This window comes from Dendrobates tinctorius, unplaced genomic scaffold (genome assembly GCF_039654945.1).
Source record: "Dendrobates tinctorius isolate UK_male_01 unplaced genomic scaffold, ASM3965494v1 ptg000223l, whole genome shotgun sequence".
NCBI lineage: Eukaryota > Metazoa > Chordata > Amphibia > Anura > Dendrobatidae > Dendrobates > Dendrobates tinctorius.
The window spans coordinates 22,151,379-22,178,615 of record NW_027361890.1 but is presented as its reverse complement, the minus strand read 5'-3'; the positions used below and the strand labels follow the sequence as shown (position 1 = coordinate 22,178,615).

Genomic DNA, 27,237 nt, shown 5'->3' with positions numbered 1-27,237 from the left:
TGGCTCTAGCAAATGATTACCAGAATCAAATCTGACGTCATCACTAACTCAGCCACCAAATAGTTTACTCCATTGAGGTCCACATCGCTTTGGGGTTGATTGTGTGCTTTTGCTTAGATAGGCCAATGCAATCCTCCTCCTTACACTTAGCAGTGGCACACTTTCTTCTGGATTTGCCTTTTGATATGCCCTCCAGGTGTTGACAACGGCAATGTCTATCATTTGAGTGAAAAGGGGCCACCACCACTTTTTGGAATGGATTCTAACACGGTACAGGGAGATTTGTTTGTCCAATAATTCAAATCCCCCCATGTGGGAATTATATTCCTGAACCATCAGCGGAATTGAGATTTGGACATGTTTTTTTCTGTTTGTGAGAGTACCTACGAGCTGTTGACAAAGGCTCTATTGTGCTGAAGTTCGTGCCAAACGTAACAACCTTATTATCCTTCCATTTTACCACAAGAATGTTATTTGCTTTATCAAACCGGTAATCACAAAATCCTCTTTCCTTTTGTTTTTCAGTCTCCTTGCTTGGCATAAGAGGACACTGTTTTGTGCGATTTTCTCTCATATTGCTAGTAGTAGCTTGGATGTTTTTGTTTTTCAGCATCACCAGAGCATCAATACTTGTAAGGAAATTGTCAAAAAATAACTTATAACTGAATGACTGGGAATTAGGAATTACATTTGTAAGTTGTGAAATTACTCTCAAGCCTAACGGTCCTTCCTCTTTGTCAGACTTACCACAGTATGGCACAAATTTGTAGAGGTAGCCGTTGGAACTGCACAGACACCAAATTTTGTAGCCGAATTTTATTGGCTTACCTCGCATGTACATTTTTGTAGGGTGTTTGCCATAGTAGCGGACCATCATTTCATCTAAGGAAAGTTCCTGGTGGAATACACCAAATTTCAGGAATTCTTTCCCCAGTACTTCAAAGAATAAACTAACTTTGTACATCTTGTCACACTTGTCAATTTTAGAATTGTCATTTAGGTGTATATATTTTTTTATTCCCTAAAACGGTTCTTTGACCTTGCTTTGTACACCAATGGAACTCCCACATCTTGAGCTTGTTCCCAGTACATGTCATCTTGGGGGAGAGAATGATATCCAGACAGTAATAATATGCCTAAGAAAACTTGTAATTCTTCCTCGCTGATGGAAAAGGAGGGTTTATTTTTTTGGTTTGCATATAGCATGCTTTGGGTCAAAATAATATCCATAACATCATGGGAAAAAAACTCTTCAAATACTTCAACTTCATTTTTATTTTCTAAAAGGTCAAAAATGTTGCTTATTTTGGATGTATCCTGGTCCACACTGCTTTCATATGTTGGTTGACATTTTTTCCATTTTGGAGTTGCTGCACATTGTAATATTTCTGTTGCAATTTTTTTTCTTGCTCACAACTGGTTTTGAAGTGTGATTCCTTGGTCGTTTTCTGCTACTGGTACTTGAAGTTCCTGCTGAGGTGGATGGTAAATTCTCAGTTGATGCCACCTCAGGAGCCTCTTCAATTTCTGTTGAAGTGTGCAATACCTCCAAAGTTCCTGCTACATCATTCAATTCATGAGCAAGAAGCTCATTTTCCTGAAAATCTTCCTCATCAGTTGCCTCATCAGGGTCAGGGGGCACAATCACTACTTCAACATCAGAAACTTCCTCTTCTTGGTCATCTAATTCCTCAAGATAACCTAGCATTTCATCAACAGTAAGTCCTTTTTTATATCGATATGCCATGTTCTTACTGCTGATACAACAAAATCAAAAATTAGTATAGTAACATTTAGAAAACTATAGATAAAATATATATTATTATTTTAAATATATATATAAATATATTTCACATTCCACTATCCATTCACAAAACAAGCTAAATAAACAATTGTGATGAATAAAAACATAAAATACCAACATTATATACTGTGATGTGATCGTAAACAATGACTGACAAGTCAGCAAGTTACAGGGTCTGTTCTCCTGAGTGTCTCCAGTACAGATGAGATATCAGGTTTCACATAGCATATACAGTATAGTCAGAAAGGTACTGGCGAAGGGGGGTGGAGGGATGAGGGATTTCCAGACTATCTGGTAAGAAGGAAGAAATGAAACTAAAAGACCTCTGCCTGCCATATCAGTTGTAAATGATTTAGGGTTATGTATAAAAATTAGTGAATCAAACAAAAATTTCCATGTAAAAAAAAACATCGAAAATATATAGTGCATTCTGCCAATGTCCCAAAAATGGGATAGCAATTTCACTTGAATATAACTCTGGCCTTGGTAAATCTACATCAATGCCATTGCATTATATACCTTCCTTCAAGTATAAACAATAGTTCTAATAACTTTGTGATCACAGAACTGTGATTTTAAATAATAATTTCAGCTTATGATCCTAATTTTGAAAAACCTCGAAAATAGGTGCTTTGAAAGCTCTCTGGGTGGAAGAATATTCAATAAAAAATGACAATGACATGATTTCCTGTTTTGAAAACATTTATTTTACAAACACAACACCAAAAATTTGACCTAATTATAAAATCTTAGTTGCTAGAAGCAAAAGATTAGGTGTCCCAAAAAAAAGGACATTGGTAGATAATGGGTTTTAATGATCTGACCTTGTGATCATAATTTGGCACTTGTCAAAGTGACTCAAATCAATTTACCCATTTTTTCTACTTTCATCTCAACATTTTCAAGAACTGCCTGTTCACTAGTTTTCTTATTATAATAATTATCTAAGATTTTAAATGTTATGGTTTACTGCTCATTGCCTGCAGTATATCAGTAGTGACGAGTTTCCTAGGCAAGAAGTGCAGCACTTACAAGTTCTTTTCAAATAAACCTTGCAAACACTGCCATGCAGCTGGCCAGATCGCTGGATTCGGCTAGCTTCAATGCCTTTGTGCTACTGTGAGAATCAGGAGCAAAGCTACGTTTATGTCCAGCAATGCAGAGTTCACAATTTCGGCAAGCGTAATGACAACGCCGCTGATCCAAACTGTCAACCAATCAAAAGCGGGAAGCCAGGAGACAGAGGAGCGGTGCGCTCCCGATCAATGATCTGGAGACGACCCCTTTAGCTTTACCTGTGTGTGATTTGGAATGGCGAATTGGCATGTATATCACATACACTACTAAGTGTAAGCTTCAAAAATGACCATAATAATATATAAGAAATTAATTAGTACAAGTACAAGTTGGACTAAAATACAACCCAGTGTTAAAAGGAAGAACTTCAAGTATAACCAAACTGTGTTTCATTAAATAGACTCTCAGATCTGGGAATGCAATTTTTTTGCAACACTGTCAAATTTATTTTTATGAATGTTTTAATTTATTGATTTTTTTTCCCTTTTTTTGTAGTAACATGGATACAGAGCTGCTATGTGGTAAGCTGATTTATATATATTTCCTTCTAATTTAGCTCTTGGTATCCCATATAGTACATTTTTATTTTAAGCCAGGAAAGTTACCTATTCTAGGATCACAGGGGTACATGTATCTACTATTATTTGAATTGCCATGGAACAAGATTTACAATTTTTCAATATCCTTTTAAGAATTACCGATCCTTTAGATATATCTTTAAAACCCTTAAAGGGGTTTTCCTTAGAATTGATCATCAATGTTAGATGCTCCACCACCTGGTCCTGCAACGGCTGTAGGTTCACAATGTATGGACCTGAAATACCAGAACTTTGTACTTGTTGTAGTGGTTGTTCTCAGTGCTGCAGCTCAGCTCGAATTGATGGGAATGTGATCTGAGCTGCAGTACCAGATAACGACCACTAGGCAGTGTCTAGACCTGGAACACCACAGATTATATCACTGTGTAGTGGCCGTTTTCAGGTATGGCAGCTGAGCTTCAATTAAAGTGAATATCACCTGAGATGAAGTACCAGATAATGGCCACTAGGCACTGTATAGACTTGAACACCACAAATTAGTACACTGTGTAGTGGCTGTTTTCTAGTACTGGAGCCCAGCTTCAATTAAAGTGAATGTGATCTGAGCCACAGTACCTGACAATGGCCACTACAGGGTATACGGAGCTGTCATGTTTCAGCTCTGTGCACTGTAAACTTCCAACGCACATGGCAGCAGGTATGAGCTTAGAGGTGCAGGTTCCTGGTTTGGGACCCCCCACCAAGATGACATTGATGTGTATAAGAATGGGAGCCTGATCTTCATGTGGCCAATTATGTAATTGGCCCCCACTTTATTGACATCAGTGACCCCTGAGAATGCCCTGTAGTTAAGGGTAAAAAAGTTTATCCATGTTCACTTTTGGCCTTTATTTTCTGTGTAAGCTCCTTTAACTTAAGAGCCAAGTGTCCATCTGCATCTGGTTCTGCATCTGGTTTGCCCACTAGTGAATGAAGAGTGCACTCCCGTGTGGATTCACAATCTCCCTTATCTGATTCCAGTGATAAACTGTTCCAGTTCTTCCAATAATGTATGTTTCTTTTATGCCAGCGCTAGATCTTTGCGATTACTGTCCATATCTGCAGAGTAGACATTAGATGGTCTTATGGGACCATCATTTGTAGGTTTAATGCTCGGAGCTGAGTTTTGATCCTCAGTCTCCTGCCTGTGGCTGCCTCTTTGTACTCACTTGCTGAATTCAAGATCCTACATCCTTGTTATGTCTCATCTAGCGAAATTTCATCAAACACCTAACCCTATGGCACCTCTCCTGGGGAATGTTGATTTAATGAAGTGTGTGACTCATTTTAACACTTTTATTGGTACAAAGAGAAATGATATTCTGCAGTCACCTTACCCTTCACCCAGTGAGGATGACATTACATCAGAGGCTCACTTTCAATATGACATGCACCGTGGAGGCTCTTCCATCATGATGAAAACAGTGATTCCCTTTTGACTACAAGACATTTGTGAGATCAAATTCTTCAAGATTTCATGTGAACTAATTGGTGGAGAACTATAGATTGTTCCCAATTATTTTAAAAAAGAAGATTCATAGGGGGTGATAAGGCTGTAGTATAAAATAAGATATAATGAAAGAAGATCTTTACATACCCCGTATGTCAGGGCTCATTCGTCAAATTACTGCTATCCAGGCTTGGACTGGCCCACAGAAGAAGAGGTGAATCCTCTGGTGGGCCCCTTTGTTTGTACAAACAAAGAAAAATCGTATTCAATTCGCAATCTACACAGACCATTGCCATAGAAATTTGTGAATGAGGATAATATCACAGTTGGATGTAGCTTAAAAATGGGGCCCTGAAGTTGATGTTACTGGTATGCCCTTGGCTCCCCTGTCTGACACTGCTGGTATCATTCCTGATAATAGTGCTTGCTGGTTAATAATCAGCTTGGCAGGTAATTAGCTAACTTTACCTGTACTGTCACCAACATAGAATAAAAAGAAACTACCTTATTCTAATATAAAAAAGTAAATAAATGCACAGACAGGGCTATTGCACACAGCCATATAGGAACTCCATATACTGTATGCCCTGAGTTGCACATCACCAGTAGGACTTTTCATATGAGGCACGCCGATGTGTTGCTTTATTAGTGTAATGCAGAGTATTCTTCCCTAGAACCGTTACTTTTAGATTATAATATTTTCCTACTATGGAGCTGTACAGAGGCACCATATAGCAGCCCATTATGTACCTACCAGTCTGTAGTATGGAGCCGCCGGGACTGTACCGACCGCCATAAACTGATCTAAGCACTTTTTTTTTTACTTTTTTCACATGAAGTTTTTACTTTCTTAGTCATGCATTTTTCTTTTTTTTTTCTTACTCTACTTTTTGTAATTCTACTACACCTTTATCATAATTTCTAAATAATCAGAGTTTAATGAAAGTCTGTCACCAATCATATTTAGAATTGAGAGTCCTCAGTGGTTGATACCTTGTAATGGCTAACTGAAAAGATGGTAAATGTTGGAATATGTTTGGTGCAACAACTCCATTCCTGTCTATGAGGGTTCAGTTGCTAGATTTGTATGCTGTTTATAAAGTTAAAAAAAAAACTCCCAGAGGCTCACACAGGGAGAGCATGTGACTGTATTTCCTGTTTTCCTGCGTCTGTGTATGAGAGAAGCAGCCTGCTGCAGATGCTGCACAGATAGAGACACAAATGATTTATTCCTGATCTATTAAGCTTATCATATATTGTTCCTGAATAAAGAAGCTCTGTTGTCACATGCTTGGAGAGTATCCTGAATAATCTGCTGCCAACAGTAGCAAATTGCAAGCTTTCAAGACTACTCAGGTCTCTTCATCAAGCATAAAATAACACAAAACCTGAAGAATCACATATTTATATAGAACACTGAACAGAAATAATGCAGTGGATAAGACAAGTGACGTGAAACCAAACTATCATTATCGGAGAGAGATAAACAGTGGTGGCCATAAATATTGGAACAGTTAATAGATAAGGAGTGTGAAACCTTGTGGGGGCATTACAACACAGAACCAGACCCCAATTAGAGGACAATAAAACTTTCATACTCCATATCTGTGAACCGTTCCAATATTTATGGCCACCACTGTTTCTCTCTCTCCCATAATGATAATTCTGCTTCTCGTCACTTGCCTTATCTATTGCATTATTTCTGTGCCGTGTTATGTATAAATATGTGATTCTTCAGATTTTGTATTAGTCTATGCCTGATGAAAACAACTGAGTAGTCTCAAAAGCTTGCAATTTTGTTACCATCTTTTCAGTTAGCCGTTTAAAGGTATCAATCACTGAGGACTCTCAAATCTAAATATTTTTCTATCTACTGGCTAACACGGTACAAAGATATACTGTTCACTGCTCAAAAAAATAAAGGGGACACTCAAATAATACATCCTAGATCTGAATGAATGAAATATTCTCATTGAATACTTTGTTCTGTTCAAAGTTGAATGTGCTGACAACAAAATCACACAAAAATCATCAATGGAAGTCAAATTTATTAACCACTGGAGGCCTGGATTTGGAATCACGCACAAAATTAAAGTTGATTGTAATGTCCTTAAAACAAGTCAAAATGAGGCTCAGCATTGTGTGTGGCATCCACAAGCCTATATGACCTCCCTACTGTGCAATGCCTGGGCATGCTCCTGATGAGGCGACGTATGGTCTCCTGAGGGATCTCCTCCCAGACCTGGTCTAAAGCATCCGCCAACTCCTGGACAGTCTGTGGTGCAACGTGATGCTGGTGGATGGAGTGAGACATGATGTCCCAGATGTGCTCAATCGGATTCAGGTCTGGGGAATGGGCTGGCCAGTCCATAGCTTCAATGCCTTCATCTTGCAGGAACTGCTGACACACTCTACCCACATGAGGTCTGGCATTGTCCTGCATTAGGAGGAACCCAGGGCCAATCGCACCAGTATATGGTCTCATAAGGGGTCTGAGGATCTCATCTCGGTACCTAATGGCAGTCAGGCTACCTCTGGCGAGCACATGGATGGCTGTGCGGCCCACCAAAGAAATGCACCCACACTATTACTGACCCACTGCCAAACCGGTCATTCTGAAGGATGTTGCAGGCAGCAGATCGCTCTCTACGGTGTCTCCAGACTCTGTCACGTCTGTCACATGTGCTCAGTGTGAATTTGCCAATCCTGGTGTTCTGTGGCAAATGCCAAGCGTCCGGCACGGTGTTGGGCTGTGAGCACAATCCCCATCTGTGGACATCGGGCTCTCGGACCATCTTCATGGAGTCAGTTTCTGTTTGTGCAGACACATGCACATTTTTGGCCTACTGGAGGTCATTTTGCAGGGCTCTGGCAGTGCTCCTCCTGATCCTCCTTGCACAAAGGCGGAAGTAGCGGTCCTGCTGCTGGGTTGTTGCCCTCCTACGGCCCCCTCCACATCTCCTGGTGTTCTGGCCTGTCTCCTGGTAGCGCCTCCAGCCTCTGGACACTACACTGACAGACACAGCAGTCTATTCCATTTGCACAACAGCATGTGAAATTGATTGTCAATCACTGATGCTTCCTAAGTGGACAGTTTGATTTCACAGAAGTTTGATTTACTTGGTGTTATATTCTGTTGTTTAAGTGTTCCCTTTATTTTTTGAGCAGTGTGTATATATATACAGTCATGGCCAAAAGTATTGACACCCCTGCAATTCTGTCAGATAATACTCAGTTTCTTCCTGAAAATGAATGCAAACACAAATTCTTTGGTATTATTATCTTCATTTAATTTGTCTTAAATGAAAAAACACAAAAAGAATTGTCCTAAAGCCAAATTGGATATAATTCCACACCAAACATAACAAAGAGGGTGGACAAAAGTATTGGCACTGTTCGAAAAATCATGTGATGCTTCTCTAATTTGTGTCATTAACAGCACCTATAACTTACCTGTGGCACCTAACGGGTGTTGGCAATAACTAAATCACACTTGCAGCCAGTTAACATGGATTAAAGTTGACTCAACCTCTGTCCTGTGTCCTTGTGTGTACCACATTGAGCATGGAGAAAAGAAAGAAGACCAAAGATCTGTCTGAGGACTTGAGAAACCAAATTGTGAGGAAGCATGAGCAATCTCAAGGCTACAAGTCCATCTCCAAAGACCTGAATGTTCCTGTGTCTACCGTGCGCAGTGTCATCAAGAAGTTTAAAGCCCATGGCACTGTGGCTAACCTCCCTAGATGTGGCCAGAAAAGAAAAATTGACAAGAGATTTCAACGCAAGATTGTGCGGATGTTGGATAAGGAACCTCCACTAACATCCAAACAAGTTCAAGCTGCCCTGCAGTCCGAGGGTACAATGGTGTCAACCCGTACTATCCGTCGGCATCTGAATGAAAAGGGACTGTATGGTAGGAGACCCAGGAAGACTCCACTTCTTACCCCGAGACATAAAAAAGCCAGGCTGGAGTTTGCCAAAACTTACCTGAAAAAGCCTAAAACATTTTGGAAGAATGTTCTCTGGTCAGATGAGACAAAAGTAGAGCTTTTAGGGCAAAAGCATCAACATAGAGTTTACAGGAGAAAAAAGAGGCATTCAAAGAAAAGTACACGGTCCCTACAGTCAAACATGGCGGAGGTTCCCTGATGTTTTGGGGTTGCTTTGCTGCCTCTGGCACTGGACTGCGTGACAGTGTGCATGGCATTATGAAGTCAGAAGACTACCAACAAATTTTGCAGCATAATTTACAGCCCAGTGTGAGAAAGCTGGGTCTACCTCAGAGGTCATGGGTCTTCCAGCAGGACAATAACCCAAAACACACTTCAAAAAGCACTAGAAAATGGTTTGAGAGAAAGCACTGGAGACTTCTAAGGTGGCCAGCAATGAGTCCAGACCTGAATCCCATAGAACACCTGTGGAGAGATCTAAAAATGGCAGTTTGGAGAAGGCACCCTTCAAATATCAGGGACCTGGAGCAGTTTGCCAAAGAAGAATGGTCTAAAATTCCAGCAGAGCATTGTAAGAAACTCATTGATGGTTACCGGAAGCGGTTGGTTGCAGTTATTTTGGCTAAAGGTTGTGCAATCAAGTATTAGGCTGAGGGTGCCAATACTTTTGTCCGGCCCATTTTTGGAGTTTTGTGTGAAATGATCAATGTTTTGCTTTTTGCTTCATTCTCTTTTGTGTTTTTTCATTTAAGACAAATTAAATGAAGATAATAATACCAAAGAATTTGTGTTTGCAATCATTTTCAGGAAGAAACTGAATATTATCTGACAGAATTGCAGGGGTGTCAATACTTTTGGCCATGACTGTATATATATATATATATATATATATTTCCTTTGTCACCAATCATGACACTTATGTTTAGCAAATACTTGCATTCATCATAAAATTGCAATTCTAAAGCTTCTCTGTGTCCCTGTCTAAATTGACAACTGGGTATTACCATTTCCTGCCGTTGAAAAGGGTGTGTCACTACACAGTCTGACACTGTCAACTTTGATTGGGCTACGTCAGACTGTGTATAGACACAGCTTTGACTAGTAGTGCCGCCTCTCTGTGCCTGTCAACTTTTTAAAATGTTTCTATCAGGAATAGCAGAGGAATGAATTTCAAAATTGCTATTTCATGTGGAATACAAATCTGTGTTAACACAGATATAGTGTCACAACTTGGTTGTCGGGTGACTTGGGACCAGGGGCTTCTTCCCTGTCCATAACACTAGGGGGCGCCCTAGTTTGCACTATTCCCCGGGTTACTACTGAAGGTGAAGATGCCAGGGCCACGTACTTTGCTTTATCTCCTGTATCCGCCCTCCATCTGTACCCTTCCCCTACCCAGGGAAGAGGGGAGCAGCCATGCACAGCAGAACGCTAACCAGACGAACAAGGCAACATGAACAAGGGTAACTGAAAATACCAGGCATGCAAATATTCACTCACATATAACAGAGGAATGCACCGGGGAGTGGAGGATGGGGAATAACAAACATAGGAGAAGGAAATGGAATTATCACACTTACTAAACCAAGCAATAGTCACAGATAGATCCACCAAACCCCATCTCATATAACCACCAATTACTATCCTCCCAGCCATGCAGCATAAGCTACCTCTGATGATGTGTGTCTGTCAGGACCCAGATTATATAAGGGATAGGAGTGGCTAATAATGCTCAGCTGAGAGCTAGACTCCTAGAGCTCCCAACATGACCAATTAACCCCTGTACTGCCAAAAGAAATTTGTACAGTTTGAAAAGAAGGTGAAGTGCTTCTTTTCAGTTCAGGAGTAAGACCAGTCAGACGCTGGCTGCGGTCTTCTGGCTCCTCTCTGTCATGATAGCCCCGTGAAATAGTGACATATAGTAGACAGGGAAGGGGAATTCTGTGTTTAACATTTTGTTTATGTGTTTTTTGTGCTGTTACTCAGAACATTCTTTGCAAGTTGTGTAATGACTGTATTGTGAAAATTACAATTACCAACCTTCAGTCATGAGCTGGAACTGTGAGAACACATGAGAGTAATGTGTCCAGAGCAGGTAGATGGCACATAGAGTTCCTATGTTTCATATTACAGAGCCTGAGGAACTCCATGTTCTGCCGTCCAGCAGAAGACGACAAAGGTGTTCTGCCCTAAAAGAAATGCTTCTGAGAACCTCAATACCACAATTTATTTTAATATTGGTAATCATAATAATTTCATATGTCACCATATAAAATCAGAGGCATATAAACTTACCATTGGGTGCCATAATACATCTCTATTCTGCTTGGAACCTGAATATTGCTAGAAATTGGTCATTGGCACAAGGCTTTATACCCACACTGTACACTGGGTCCTGGTAATGGCTAATGGGTGTAAAAAGAGATAGGAAACTCAAGATTCCCTGGGAGAAAGCTAATGATGACCACTCTGAGACCTAAGACCAGGTGGAAGACGCACCCAGGCTTGAATTGGGTTTTTCCACATTTTAACCCTATGACTTTCAATGCTCTATGATGTTACATTGATGGTTACCCGTGTATTCCAGACTATTTCTCTGAATATTTGGGTGAATACAAGAATGTTCTCGCTGCCCTGCAGAATCTGAATGTGACTATATTGACAGCAATGGATAAAACCAAAACGGTGAGTAAAGAGGCTTAGTATTTATAATGTACAGCGTAGAATGAAGCAGTATGTACCGGGAATTAATAGAACAATGCCCGTTCAAGAAGCAAGCAATATATAATTGTACACTGATGATTAATTTTCAACTCAATATAGCTTGGATTGTAATGACTTGTTTGGTCTTATGTTGGTAGTCAGTTTGGCTCGTCTTCCTCTTGCCAATTTGTGTTATTCTTTCCGTGACGGATTTTCCCAGCCGCCTTCACAGGCTTTCAAAATTATTTATAAAGCGATTTTACAGAAATGCGTCCAAGAGTGGGAGGAGAGAGTATATGCTATATATTAGTGTATTTATGGGACTGCGTTTCATACAGATTCATAAGGTAGCTACACATGCTTCACAGGTATTGGTGGCTCTTTTTAAAATAGGGGAATGTGACATGTGAGCCCTGATGGCACTGCTGAATGTCTCAGAGGATCTACTGCAGGAGCCAAAACTAATGGCAATTAGACATTGAAGTATTTTCCACACTGTAGGAGAGTTTATTTCAAGCAGTTGTGTCCTACAATCTATTAATAAAATATCCACAAAATATCATAATTTAACTCCTTTGCTCATATAGATTGTTGTATGTGATTGCGGTGGTGATTGCTTGGGGAGGGGGCTCAGGAACTGATCTCACTCCATATGTGGCTGATGCAGCAGTATATAACATAGTCTCCTCTCCATTATATATATTACTGCCCCTTATTACACTGTGCCCTCTCTTGTTATGTACAGCATCGTACCTTACATATCAGAATCTCTTGTTATTTTTGTTAATTATAGTGCCCTGTCTTTATTGCATACCGTCCTTTCTTGTTAGGTATAAAAATAAATAACAGCTGATGGAGCATGGGAAAGCTTCTTTTCTACTGAAGGAGGATGATGAACTGGTCTTCTGGTCAGATGTTGTTTCATCAGCAGTCATTTTATTTTAGATATAACAAAAGAGGACTTGTATTAAGAAACATAGCTCCCAACTATCCTGGATTCAGCGGGACTGTCCCGATTTGAGAGCTCAGTCCCACGTCCCGTCACGTCATAGCATTTGTCCCAGGTTCTGATACTCACCCCTCTCCAACGTCTTCATCGCTCTGTAGCTACTCTTCCATGCGGGACGGGGTCGCTTCTCTCTGCTCAATGCCTAAATTAAATTATATATTCACTGCTTCTACTTCCTGTGATCAGTTTCACCGAGACTCAAACTCACATCTCCATGTTCGTAAGCTACAGCTCTACCAATAATGATCTAGATATTAGAATTTTTGCAGGCAATGAACCCAGAAACAGATTAGGCATGTTCTTAGAAATACATTGTGTATATAACAATGTATTTCTATGGTCCCTGTAAACTGAGATGAAGAAAAAGATTTTTTTTGTTACAATAAAAGAAATAAAAATAATAAGCAGCGATTACAAAAATGTAGTTTTCTTTATTTTTGTGAGTCTCCCCAGGTCTTGAACCCACAAACTCAATATTACAGGTAGGAGCCTAAGCTGCAAGCTCTGATGATGTAATAGGGAGAAAATGTGTACTTGATCTGTAAAACAGGTTCTAACGCCACAGACAGATTATACTGATAAAAATATACTGCTTTGTACAATACCGTATATGTATTTGTATTTTAGAGGGAGAAAAATAATTTTTTTTTCATCCTATAAAATTAATAAAAAATAATAGTGAAAAGCACTTGATAATGAAAAGAAAATGACATTTTAATCCTTTTTTTTAAAATAAACATCACAAATCAGAAAATAACATAGACATATTTGTTGTCCGTGTAATCGTAGCGACCTGCACAGCACAACGATCAGATTATTTAAGGGAACCAGTGAATGACATAAAAAAAGGCGTGATTGATATTTATTCTTTATTAAAGGCATAAAAAAAAATTTAAAATAAAACTGTAAAGCTGAGGCTGTGTTCACATTTAGCGTAAATGCTGCGTTCTTTTTGCTGCTTTTTTTTCTACAAGTGTCCTCAGCACATTACGCAATAACAATCTTCTGTTATTATTGCGTGTTTGCTGCATTTATTTTATGCATTTTCCCCCTTATTTCATGCGATTTTGGGGCAGATGTGAAGCAGAGTTTTTTTTAACGCTTTTTTAATTGTACAGAAAAGCTTTTATTCTGTGCTTAAAGGGAATCTGTCACCCTTTTTTTTTACTATCAGCTGCCACCATTGACATCAGGGGCTTATCTACAGCATTCCGTAATGCTGTAGATAAGCCCCTGATGAAACCTGAAATATAAGAAAAAAGAGTTATATTATACTCACCGGAGGGGGCGATCTGGTCCGATGGGTGTTGCCGTCTGGTCCGGCGCTTCCCATCTTCATACGATACCGTCCTCTTCCTCCCTTCCTGTAGTGCCTCCGATGCAGGTGCACTGCTCTGCCCTGTTGATGGCAGAGCAGAGTCCTGCAGTGCGCAGGCTTCGGGAGAGGTTTGGCGGGGAGGCGTCGGACCGGACTGCGACACCCATCGGACTGGACCGCCCCCTCCGGTGAGTATAATCTAACGTGTTTTTCTTCTCTTTCAGATTACATTGGGGGCTATCTACAGCATTACAGAATGCTGTAGATAAGCCCCTGATGTCAATGCCGGCAGCTGATAGTCAAAAAAAGGGTGACAGATTTCCTTTAAAAATGCAGCTGCTTTTTTTTCCAGAAGAAGCCTATAGAGAAAAAAAATGCACCAAAACTAGATAGTTCAGTATCTGAAGCATCTTTAGATGCATCGAGGGCAAAGGTTTCATGGAATCACATTTACTTAGCAATTTAGACCTTGTTCACATGTAGCGTAAATGTTGCATATTTTCTGCTGGTTTTTTTGCCCAGAAGTTTTACTATCCAAGCAAACTGGATGTGATTTCATGACAACTGTACTCCCTGTGCTTCAAAAGACACTGCGTGGTTTTGGTGCTTTTTTCTCTCTCTTGTCTTCTATGTGGAGCCTAAAAAACACATATAAAAAACTGAAGGTACTTTATTAAGTGCAGAATCAAAACTTTTCTGTACATGGAGGGCCATTTATATGGATACACCTAAATAAAATGGGAATGGTTGGTGATATCAACTTCCTGTTTGTGGCACATTAGTATATGGGAGGGGGAAACTTTTCAAGATGGGTGGTGACCAAGGCGGCCATTTTGAAGTCAGCAATTTTGGATCCAACTTTATTTTTTCCAATCGGAAGAGGGTCATGTGACAAATCAAACTTATTGAGAATTTCACAAGAAAAACAATGGTGTGCTTGGTTTTAACATAACTTTATTCTTTCATGAGTTATTTACAAGTTTATGACCACTTATAAAGTGTGTTCAAAGTGCTACCCATTGTGTTGAATTGTCAATGCAACCCTCTTCTCTCATTCTTGACACACTGATAGCAACACCGCAGAAGAAATGCTAGCACAGGCTTCCAGTATCCGCTGTTTCAGATGCTGGAAGCACTATCAAGTACTTAGCAAAATTTGGACTTGGACACCCACCTACATGTTGGTCAAATATATGGACCCTTGTAATGTCCTATATCCTTTAAAGACACATGTGTTTGCAACCTATATAATAATGAGCCAAGTCCTGGTATAATGTTCCCCATCCTGGGCCGCTTCATAGTACACTGCTCAAAAAAATAAAGGGAACACTTAAACAACAGAATATAACTCCAAGTAAATCAAGCTTCTGTGAAATCAAACTGTCCACTTAGGAAGCAACACTGATTGACAATCAATTTCACATGCTGTTGTGCAAATGGAATAGACAACAGGTGGAAATTATTGGCAATTATCAAGACACACTCAATAAAGGAGTGGTTCTGCAGGTGGGGACCACATACCACATCTCAGTACCAATACTTTCTGGCTGTTTTGGTCACTTTTGAAAGTTGGATGTGCTTTCACACTCGTGGTAGCATGAGATGGACTCTACAACCCACACAAGTGGCTCAGGTAGTGCAGCTCATCCAGGATGGCACATCAATGCGAGCTGTGGCAAGGTTTGCTGTGTTCGTCAGTGTAGTGTCCAGAGGCTGGAGGCGCTACCAGGAGACAAGCCAGTACACCAGGAGACATGGAGGGGGCCGTAGGAGGGCAACAACCCAGCAGCAGGACCGCTACCTCCGCCTTTGTGCAAGGAGGAACAGGAGAAGCACTCCTAGAGCCTGCAAAATGACCTCCAGCAGGCTACAAATGTGCATGTGTCTGCACAAACGGTTATAAACCGGCCCCATGGGGATGGTCTGAGTGCCTGACATCCACAGGTGTGGGTTGTGCTCACAGCCCAACACCGTGCAGGATGCTGGCATTTGCCACAGAACACCAGGATTGGCAAATTCGCCACTGGCACCCTGTGCTCTCCACAGATGAAAACAGGTTCACACTAAGCACATGTGACAGACGTGACAGAGTCTGGAGACGCCGTAGAGAGCGATCAGCTGCCTGCAACATCCTTCAGCATGACCGGTTTGGCAGTGGGTCAGTAATGGTGTGGGGTGGCATTTCTTTGGAGGGCCGCACAGCCCTCCATGTGCTCGCCAGAGGTAGCCTGACTGCCATTAGGTTACCGAGATGAGATCCTCAGACCCCTTGTGAGACTATATGCTGGTGTTTTTGGCCTTGGTTGTCACGGGGCAGTAGTGGGAAAACAGGGGACGAGGAACCTGGGTCCCTGAACTGCCCCTCAGGCTAAGGTGGTGCCGTGACTTTCCTTAACTTGGGGGTACACTTGATGGTAGTGAGGCCCAAGTCACCGACCTGTCCCTATCTCCTGTTTAGCCCTGAGCTAAACCCCCAACCCCCTCCCCAGGTAGTGAGACAGGGAAAAATGTGAACTGCACCAAAAACCAAAAGAAAGATAAAACAGACACCTCTGGGATAAATCAACTAAAAAACAAAGCTTAGCTTTACCTGCTGCAATGCACTGTACAGCAGAGTAAGGCTCCTGAACTCAGCTTTCAGCAGAACCACCACTGCTCCTGATAAGCTGAACCACCACTGCACCAGGTAGCTCCAGTCTTCACCATGGTTGGTATCAAAAGTGTATCACCAACACCAGCTGATGCCTCAGGCGACCTTTTATAGGAAGGAGGGAGTGGTCACCACCTGCTGACTAACTAAACATAGAGAAAACAAAAAGCAAAAAACACAAATATCCTAAAATAAAAAAGTAAAAAAATAAACTGCAAATAATGCATAAAGGTAATAATAATAATAAGGGTATTTAGTAAACATAATTTTGATCAAAATAATGTACAAGCCATCCTGCCACGTCAAGGCAACCCCTATGGGACAGTCCTACTCTAGTATTTAAAACCTTTTCACTTACCTAGTGACGTGAATATGAACAAGGGTCGAGGGACTGAACCACTAATAAAAGCATAGGCCAGGCAGGATGGTTTTCTCGGCTCAGAAAGAGGGCGGTCACACCCATATATGCAAAGAATGCACAATGAAATAAATAAAAAACTGGAGTCTGAACTGAGAAAGTAAGTTAATGTATATGCACAATGTAAGTGCATATTAACACATGACCATTAACCAGAGAAAACAAAAAGCAAAAAACGCAAATATCCTGAACTAAAAAGTAAAAAATATAAAGCAAATAATGCATAAAGGTAATAATAATAAGGGTATTTCGTAAACATAATTTTGATCAAAATAATGTACAAGCCATCCCGCCACGTCAAGGCAACCCCTATGGGACAGTCCTACTCTAGTATTTAAAACCTTTTCACTTACCTAGTGACGTGAATGTGAACAAGGGTCGAGGGACTGAACCACTAGTAAAAGCATAGGCCAGGCAGGATGGTTACATGTAGTAACACCAGCGGCCACCAGGGGGAAAAACCCCCCAGCAGACTAACTAAACTTGTAGTAACACCAACGGCTACCAGGGGCAAAAACTAATATAAACCCTCGAAAGTTTATATAAGAGAATCCAGAAGCTGACACAGATCCAAAAATGGATCGTGACACTGGGTTCCTCCTAATGCAGGACAATGCCAGACCTCATGTGGCTGGAGTGTGTCAGTAGTTCCTGCAAGATGAAGGCATTGAAGCTATGGACTGGCCCGCCCGTTCCCCAGACCTGAATCTGATTGAGCACATCTGGGACATCATGTCTCGGTCCATCAACGAACGTCACGTTGCACCACAGACCGTCCAGGAGTTGGCGAATGCTTTAGTCCAGGTCTGGGAAGAGATCCCTCAGGAGACCATTTGCCGCCTCATCAGGAGCATGCCCAAGCGTTGTAGGGAGGTCATACAGGCACGTGGAGGCCACATACACTACTGAGCATCATTTCCTTGTCTTGTCTTGTAATTTGATTTTCCACTTTGATTTTGAGTATCATTCCAAATCCAGACCTCCATGTGATATTAATCTTAATTTACATTGATCATTTTTATGTTTTATTGTTCCTAATGCATAACACTGTGTAATGAGTCAAGATTTGCAACTGGAATATTTTATTCAGTGATATCTAGGATGTAGTGTTCCATATATATATATATATATATATATATACATATATATATATATAGGTGCATCTCACAAGATTAGAATATCACCAAAAAGTTAATTTATTTCAGTTATTCAATACAAAAAGTGAAACTCATGTATTATATTGGGTCATTACAAACAGAGTGATGTATTTCAAGTGTTTATTTCTGTTACTGTTGATGATTATGGCTTACAGCCAATGAAAACCCAAAAGTCATTATCTTAGTAAATTAGAATATTTTATAACACCAGCTTGAAAAAATTATTTTACAATCTGAAAAGTTGACCTACTGAAATGTACATTCATTAAATACACTCAATACTTGGTCGGGGCTCCTTTGGCATCAATTACTTTATCAATGCGTCATGGCATGGAGGCGATCAGCCTGTGGCACTGCCGAGGTATTATGGAAACCCAGGTTGCTTTGATAGCAGCCTTCAGCTCATCCGCATTGTTGGGTCTGATGTCTCTCATATTCCTCTTGATAATACCCCATAGAATACCCCAGGAGAGCTTGCTAGCCAATCAATCAAAGTAATACTGTTGTTTTTAAACCAGGTATTGGTATTTTTGGTGAGGTGGACAAGTGCCAGGTCATGCTGGAGAATGAAATTTCTATCTCCAAAAAGCTTGTCGGCATGAAGTGCTCTAGACTTCAAGCAGCTTGGATTGTGTGCCTTTCCACTCTTCCTCCAGACTCTGGGACCTTGATTTCCAAGGTCTAGTGTGAAGTATTCACAATCAATGATGGTTTAGGGAGCCATGTCATCTGCTGGTGTAGGTCCACTGTGTTTTATCAAGACCAAAGTCAGCACAACCGTCTACAAGGAAGTTTTAGAGCACTTCATGCTTCCGTCTGCTGACAAGCTTTGTGGAGATAAGGTGGACATTCTCCCACCCACTCTATGAATGGTCAAATACCAGCTTAAACCTACAAACTAGCAGGTAATATCTCAGGTTATCTAGGGCCCATTTTATGGCTAAGCACTCCTTCTCGACGATGGCATAGTTTCTCTCTCATGAAGAGAGCTTCCGACTCAGATACACAATGTGATGTTCCTCCCCATTCTCTTCCTGAGACAGCATGGCTCCCAAATCAAATTCTGACGCATCTATCTGGACCACGATCGCTTTGCTGAAATCTGATGCGAATGTAAGGAGGGCAAGGGCTTTGCCCTGCAATTGTTGATATTATCGGTGTGTTGTATGCATGTTGTGTGTGTGTGTTTGTGTCCACACAACATTAGTTAAGATAGTTAGGTGTTATATTAGTAAAGGGCCACTAGATGAGGGCACTGAGATCAACAAGTGAGAAGACATTAATAGGGTTAACTTAGAGGAGTGGCTAGACAGGAGGAAAGTAGATAGTTTCCTTGCATTAAGTCAGTTGAGCTGGGGGTAGCGAACAGGACAGGAGTGAAGAACAGCGGAGTGCCTACAGCAGTATCCAGCACGTTGTGGTGCTTGAGGCCTTGCAGTCAGGGACTGGGGACTGTAAGGCTAGTGAGACAGAAGAAGGAGTCTCGTCAGTCAAGTCAGCTAGCAAGAAAAAGCTTAAGTGACAACCCAAGCCAGTCTATTGAGTCCAGCCCATATCTGGAGAATTGCAAGCCAGGGATTTTCGTGGAAGGATCCATGTGGGAGTAACAGCTGCAGTACGGGAACTTTGTGGAAAGTTCAGTGAGCTGTGAAACTAGGATACGAACAGGAGCAACAGTGCCTTTAGGGGGTGAGCTGTAATGGAAAAGTCGGGTACCTTCGTGGGCTGAAGTCGGGCTCTGAAAGAAGGGAAGTGTTCCGTGTTCATCGTGCTCCGTGTGATGTGTCAGCTTGCCTGTGTGGTGCATATGTGTGAAGTGAAGGAAGAAGTGACGTACTGCTGTAGATGAAGATGTATTGCTGTTACCAAGTAAAGAGTCCTGTTGCTGTATTGAACGTGCTGTGCCCTGAAGAGAATAAAGCTGAGTTGTTAAAGTTGATTCCAGCCTCTGTCTGCAGTCAATTGGTTCCCCAAAGTGAACAACATATGGGTGATGAAACAGCCTCCAGCACAGTGAGTACTGGAGCGGCCGCACAAGCTACCCCCCGGCGGCCGTGGTTTTACATGTGGCGTAGTCGGCAGGATCTCGCCGCCCCAAATGGCGGCGAGACCGCAGCGGAGGTGAAGAGAGAAGACAGTCTGATAGTGACTGCAGCGCTCTGTAAGATGCAAACTGAAGAGAGCAGTGATGGGCAAGTGAAGATGATTAAAATACTGAATGTGACTGAAAAAATGCTTAAAAATGAGACCAAGAAACCGATTGTGACCAAAGGAGAAGATCTGCAAAGTATTCCTGTGAGACCTAAAATGGCTGCCAGCAAGATGGAGAATTCTGGTGCCAAAATGGACTGTTCTTGTCAAAAAGCTGCACTTCGTGGGCGTGACAGCGTCTGGATGGAGCCAAATGTGAGCTGTCAGCAATGTCTGGTCCGCCCCTGGAAGGAGTGGTATGTGCAGCACCCTTTCCCCCTGAATTCTGAGAAGTGGATGAAGAGGCCAGACAGAGCTCCACCCTGGAAAGGGAGTGGCCCAGCAGAATGTGCTGAGTGCAGCTGTCTGGCCTCAGTAGGACCTGGGAAGTTGACAGAGACATGTCAGTGCAGCTGCAGGAGCATCGGACGCACAGAGTGGCGCTGGAGATGGGAGGAAGAGTCCAGACATGTCACCTGGAGCTTGGAGCAACTACACAAGTGCACCCTGGAAACCAGTACCGACAGTGACCGTGAGCTGACGGAGCTCACCCGACTGGAGGAGGACGCCTCTACCATGTCAGAAAATGCTGCTGATATCTGTAAGGAGGAGCTGAGAGCCGGATGGAGTGGAGCTGCGCAAATAAAGGAGGTGAGTGCTACTCAGCCTCAACCGGTGGTGGACCATGCTGCCCTCACACTGTCCCACTGCGGGGACACGCAGCCCAAGGTCTGCGTCACCGTGCACCCGCGCTCCCACCAGGCATCCCCCAAAGCCCCTGAGCAGCAGCGCTTCAAGCAGGTATCCCCTGAGACCACTGTACCCCTGGAGCTGATGTGGATCTGTGTGCAGAGGCAGCTGAGGACCCCTCTGCCCCTGATTTTTCCCCTCAGTATGGAGATTCTGTGGCTGCAGAGTCCCCTTCAGCCCGCACCCGGGCTTTAAGTAGAAAAATTGTGCAGAATGTGCACTACTGAACTTACTGTGTTTAACCCTTTAAGTGCCTGTTGCACTATTTGGGACTCTGCGTCCCCTCAGGGTAAAGGAAACCCTGCAACGCTCTTCAGATGAGAGCCTATTATGGTCTATGGGACCTTTTTTGTAAAAATGTTTTTTTCTCTTTGCTTTGAGTTTTTTTTCTAAGAAGCACTGATGCACTCTCAAGTTTGGGAGCAATGCGACCAATACAGCCTATAGAGAACATTATTTTGTACATATATGTTGTTATGGCCCTTCTACTGGATTGTAGGACTTGCCTTTTGTGGGGCCATACGTCCATGGACTTTTGGACCAAGTGCGGCTGTAGCAACAGACTGCATATGATTACCAGGCAGCCCACTCATGCAGCAATGGACTGTATCGTACACCGGGACGGGAGGTGTACCCCTTTAAGAAGTGCTAAAATGACTTGTTGGAGTCCCTGACAGCGTGGACATACGTGGTGCTCCCCTCACAGGAAGGGGGGAGGCATCTTTTCGTGTGAAGTTTTTGTATGTGGACACACACGTTGTCAGATTGGAAAATGGACACTACGTTTTTTTCAAAGGAACCTTGGACACTTGAAGTGCTCTCCTCACAGGAAGGGGGAGAAAAGGACACTTGTGCTTTCCTCTCAAGAAGTCTATGGACATTATTGTTTTTCTCGTGTGATATACTTTTGTAGAAGTAATAAGAATTTTGATATGAAGAAGAAATATATAGAAACTGTGGTGTATTAACCACTGTGTCCGCTAGGGGACACTGTGTGGAGGTTCCAGGAGAAAGGATGAATGGCAGAATATTGAATGGCCATTTGGTATCTCAAAGTGGGTGGCTTTGAGATGGAGACTTATAGGTGTGTGATCAGCAAGGTCTTTGCTGAGTTGCTGATTTAATATGAGAGGGAGAAGTCTCCAGGTAACTAGAGAGATGGGTGGGTCTGGTTTCCTATAAACCCACCCATAGGTGGGTCTGAAAATGCCTATAGTAAAAGGCTGTGTGAGTGTGTGAAGGACCTGCGATGAGGTCAGTCACGTGACCCGTTGGGCGTGGCTATGGACCATATAATGTGGCCAGGGTAGGTCACATGTGGTGAATGCAGGGACCTGGTTGGTCCAGAGCGGAAGTTCCCGTGAGGAGAGTTGTCTCCTGGCTAACAGCCTGTGTGTGGCTGTGTGTAATGGCTGCCAGAGCTTGAGAGTTCCCTGGAGGGATATGGACGTCTGCAGCCTGAATGAAAGAACCATGTGGAGACCCTGATGTGGGTGAGATAAATGCGGCTAGAAAGCCTCCTAAGTATAACCTGTACGATCACAGGCTTAACAGAGGGAAGCTCTGTAATGGACGCTATGCTGTGATGAATTTTATGTTGATTGCTTTGGATTATGCTACGGATATGAACTGTATAGTGCTGCAGTGGCTCTATGATGGTGAATAAACCGCAAGGACTATGTTCTGAGTTTATGGAAAACCTGTGCCGGACCTGGTTTTGTTCGCTGCCTAGCGAGGATCCCCTAAGTAAATGACAGCGCTACCTCACATTTGGTGGAGAAAGCTATGGGCATTGTTGTAGCCTTGTTGCTGGGAGCAACGGAAGAGGACTGCAAAGTTTCGGTTGCTAAGGGCAACGGTTTCCAAAGGCGTATGTTGCAGTGCTGGCAACGCTGAGCCAGGAAGGCTGACGGTTGTGGTTCTGGAACCGTGGGGCGGCCTAGTGAGTAAGGCACTGTCCAGTTCGGTGAGCCCAGTGCGGCCGTTTCCCCAGGAGAAAAGACTTATAGGATACCTCTGCATTAGAGGGGTCCGAGAACCTGCGCGGCCAGCAGGTGACGGTCGTGAAAGCCGTGTTGTACTTACCGGGGTCAGTGAGAAAGAGACTGGTGATTGCTATAGGGTGCCTCTGTGGAGAAGAGGTATCCGAGGACCTGTGTGGCCGACACAGGTAACGGACTGGTGTTCGTTTTGTACTGACCTGGGTCAGTGGGAAAGACTGTGTACCTTGAGGGTTCAGTGAGCAAGGTCCTGGAGGGTCAGTGTTGGGAGATTCTAGGAGAAGAATCAGATCCCTGGAGCACGTGGTATGACCTTGGACCTGGTGAGGCGTAAGTGTTGGGCAGTCTCAGGCAGAGACAGATGCCCTGAATAGCACCCGCTAAGCCTCTGGACCTGGTGAGGCCGGTGTGTGGGGAAACCCTGGAAAGAGGGTCGGCTCCCTGAATAGCACCCGGTGCACCCTGTGTGTTGGACGGTCTCAGGCGGAGACGGTACATCCTGAATAGCACACAGAAAGGACACGTGAGTTTTTTGAATTTTTTGTGTGGTGTTTTTCTTTTCTTCTTTTCTCAACTCAGCCTGCGGTGGCTCAGTGGGAGTCAAGAAGGTGACAAGCGGCTTGATGTGGCTCATTGGGGGCACGAAGGTGACAAGCGCCTTCCGGTAACTCGGCAGGGTTACGAAGGGGACAAGCAGCTTCCGGTGGATCGGCGGGTCCACAAAGACGGCACAGCAGGAGCTGCAGTGACTCCAGCCGCTGTGTGTGAACAGCAGCCGGTGGTGTCGGTGATCGGTGACGGCAGGAGCTGTGGTGGTGCCAACAAGGACTTGTGTGGTATCGTTAAGACATAAACTGTGTTGTGTGAACTGTGGTCTGAGAAGACCGGTATAACAGACATGGGGAGATCCCGAAAGGGGGTGGAGTCCCAGAAGGGGCGGTGACCCAAATCCGGGTGGTAACTCAAAAAGGGGTGGAATCTCTGGAGGGGCGGCAACCCAAAGTGGGGTGGTGGTCCAGAAAGGGGACGAGTTTGAAGGAATGACACATTGGGTGACTCAGTGGGTATGTCTGGAGTACCGCAGTGTGTGTGTATGTCTTGGTCAGAATGTGGGATATCCTTTCCGGATAGTAACGATGGGCAGCAGGTGTGTATCGTGATGCTGTACCAGGAAGGAGTCCCTGGTAAGCTGGACTCAAAGAGTCAGGTGACTCTGACAGGAACTCCGCTCGTTTTATCTCTGACCGAGAAAAACGTCACAGTTCGCTGCGGCCACGGGGTCATTGTGAATTATAAGGTGGACCGAGTCCTGACGAAGGAGCTTTTCCGAAACGCGCGTCGGGGCGCGTTCTTTTTGGCATACCGTCACCACTCCCTGGTTATTTATACTTCAGGTAATCCATTGTGCTACATTGCGTTATATTTCCAGGACAGTCCTTACTGCATGGTTGTCCCATTGCGGTGTGTATTTATAGCTTATTATTTTGATTATTGTTTCAGCATTTGTCCTCCAGGCAGTGCATTGTGCTGCACAGTGCCGCATAGTTTGGGCACACAAACCTCTGTGCAAGCGCCCCATTAGTCGCTGCCAGGTGTATTAGGTCTGATTTATTGCGGCCCATTCTATTTATGTGGTACTGTTTAGCGCATGTGCTGTCTGTTCTATGGCTTTTTGGCTGTTCCTGGTTTATTCCTGCCATGTAGCGCTTTTCAGGATAAGGTCTTTATATAGCTACCTTTGGTGCACATTAACTAACTATATATAATTCTTCATTATTATTGGTTTATGCACATAAAAGTTTATTTATTTTTGGGTGTATATTAATCACTCTTTTTTATATGTATATATGTATGTATATATTAGTCTCTCACTAATTTTGGGTATATAAAAATAGGCACATATAAATAAATTTAATCTTTGGGTGCATATTAATCACTTTTTTGTGTGTATATATGTATATGTATATTAGTTTCTCACCAATTTTGGGCATATTTACATCACCTTTTTATTGTGTTTTCATTTTTATTTTTTTTGGTTTCATTGTGCCTACCATGTTTTTTGGTCGCTATATATAGGGATTATTATATATGTCCCCTTTTTTCCATTCTATAAGTGGTGATATTATTACAAGTACAGATATTTAATTATTTATGTATTGTGCGGTTTTCTTTGCCATTTTTTATATATTTTTTCATATATTATTGTTGTTGTTGTTTGGCCATAATTTTAATAAAGGCTTATTTTATACACATTTTTATTTCAGTATTTATATATACATTCCTATTATATTATTCTGGTTCTCTTTGATACATCAGTAGTTGGCTTTTCTCATTTATACCGGATGGTCTGCCATCCAATTGTTGGAAGAAACATATTGGTCAATTATTAATTCATTAATTTATTTGGCTGTATAATTATTTATACTTCATTTCTTGTTTCTTTGTTTTTCTGAGATGGAAAAGGGGGAGTGCCAAGGCGGTAGGATGCCACCAAACTTAGTGCATACCTTTGAGAAGCGCCGGAACTTTGTCATATTTGATGATGTGGGGGAGGAGGATAGAGACGTTTCTACTGTAGGGCTAGCAGACACTGAGATGCTGACGTCTCCTAACGTGGACAGGCCAGACGTAGGGGCGACCGGAGAAAGAATGGCGTCGGATGAATTTACTGACCTGACGTCACCTGAAGGGTACATCAGTGTGAATGAGAAGGGTGTGGTAAACAAAAAGAGCGGAGCGGACACACGGATAGAGAGTGTCTTGGGGGTTTACCGTACGGGGTGGTGTGACTGTGACATGTTGTTGCCAGTAGCCACCCCTAGGACAGAATCTAGTGCTGTGCTGACTGAAACTCGTGACAGGACTGATGGTAACCTAATCGAGAAGATAACGGGTGTAGAGACACAGTCAGAGGGTAACTGGGGGGTTCACTTGACTGACGGGACTAACCCAGGGGTACCTTTTGACGATATAATTAAAGAAGTAATGGTGCAACACATACTGGCCAAAAGAGAACTAGAGCAGGAGATACAGTTAGTAAAAGAGATAGTGAAGGAACATCTTGAACGAGAAAGTGTGATGAGACAAACGGCCGAGCACAGAGTGGAGGAGCTTGAGAAAGAAGTCTTGAAGCTCAGAGGTCACCTGTCAACGTGGCACAGCGTGAATAACACCTTAAGAGAAGATGTGGAAGGGCTTGAGAAAGGAGTCTTGGAGCTCAGAGGTCACCTGTCAATGTGGCAAAATGTGAGCAAGACCCTTAGGGAAGAAATGGAAGAACTCTGAGGAGTAGTTAAAAGTCTTCTGTGGGAGAAATTGGACAAAGACTTTCCGCTGGTGAGCGCAAGTGATAACAGGAAAGAACGGCCAGTAGCCCTCATGGCAAAGGGTCATGAAGTGATCAAATCGTGTGAAGTTGGTGAGTTAAGAACTGAAGAAGACAGTCACCCGGTCGGGTCAACGGCAGGGAGGGAAGTGTCCGTGGTAAAGCTAGGGCCTTCGGTCCAGGAAGAGAGCAAGACCACAGCCTTCCAGTTTGTGATTGATGTACCAGAGGACATGCAAGAAGCCTGTGTGGAGGAAGGTGTGCATGAGGCTTTCAAAGAAGCGGTCAAAGCGTGTAAGGTGCGCTGGGCACCTGAGACTCGGCAGTTGGTGATAGTATCGGACAGAGAAGACACATCAAACCGAGTAGCTGTCCTGAAAGAGATGCATCTACAATGTCTCCACACCAAACAGCGGGTCAAGCAGAGTAATGTGAAGGCTGCTCGACGCCTAGAGTTAGCAAGGGAGGCTATGGATCAGCTGGGTTTGCAGAAAGATGTGGTGCCGGTACCCACAGCTCTGATTGGGAGAATCATTGGAAGATCCGGGAAGGTAATGCAAGACCTTGTGAATATCTCCGGTGTGGTGAGAGTGAGGATCCCTCCTGATGATGAAGACCAAGTATCCAGTGAAGTGGGTAGGATTCCCATCCTGGTGGTTGGCTCTGTGGAGAGCCTGAGTGACTTTCGGATGCTCTTGGAGTATCGAGTGGGGTACCTGCAAGAGATTGAGCAGTTGAGGCGGGACCGCTGGCGAATTAATAAAGAAGTACGGAATACCAGGTGGCAGCCGTCTGCAACCCAACAAGATGTAAGGACCCGAAGAGTTCCGCCAAGAAGTGACAGGGCAGATGGCCGAA

General features: G+C 42.9%; 1 protein-coding gene across 2 annotated transcripts in view; it reads left to right on the top strand.

The window, feature by feature from the left end:
- The window catches only part of NECAB3 (N-terminal EF-hand calcium binding protein 3), a 209,657-nt gene that overhangs the window by 28,372 nt on the left and 154,048 nt on the right, over positions 1-27,237 (top strand). For both annotated transcript variants that reach the window (XM_073555394.1, XM_073555395.1), the window contains exons 4-5: positions 3,377-3,402; positions 11,447-11,544. In XM_073555394.1, the coding sequence (XP_073411495.1) occupies positions 3,377-3,402; positions 11,447-11,544 (124 nt within the window). The remainder of the gene's footprint in view (positions 1-3,376; positions 3,403-11,446; positions 11,545-27,237) is intronic.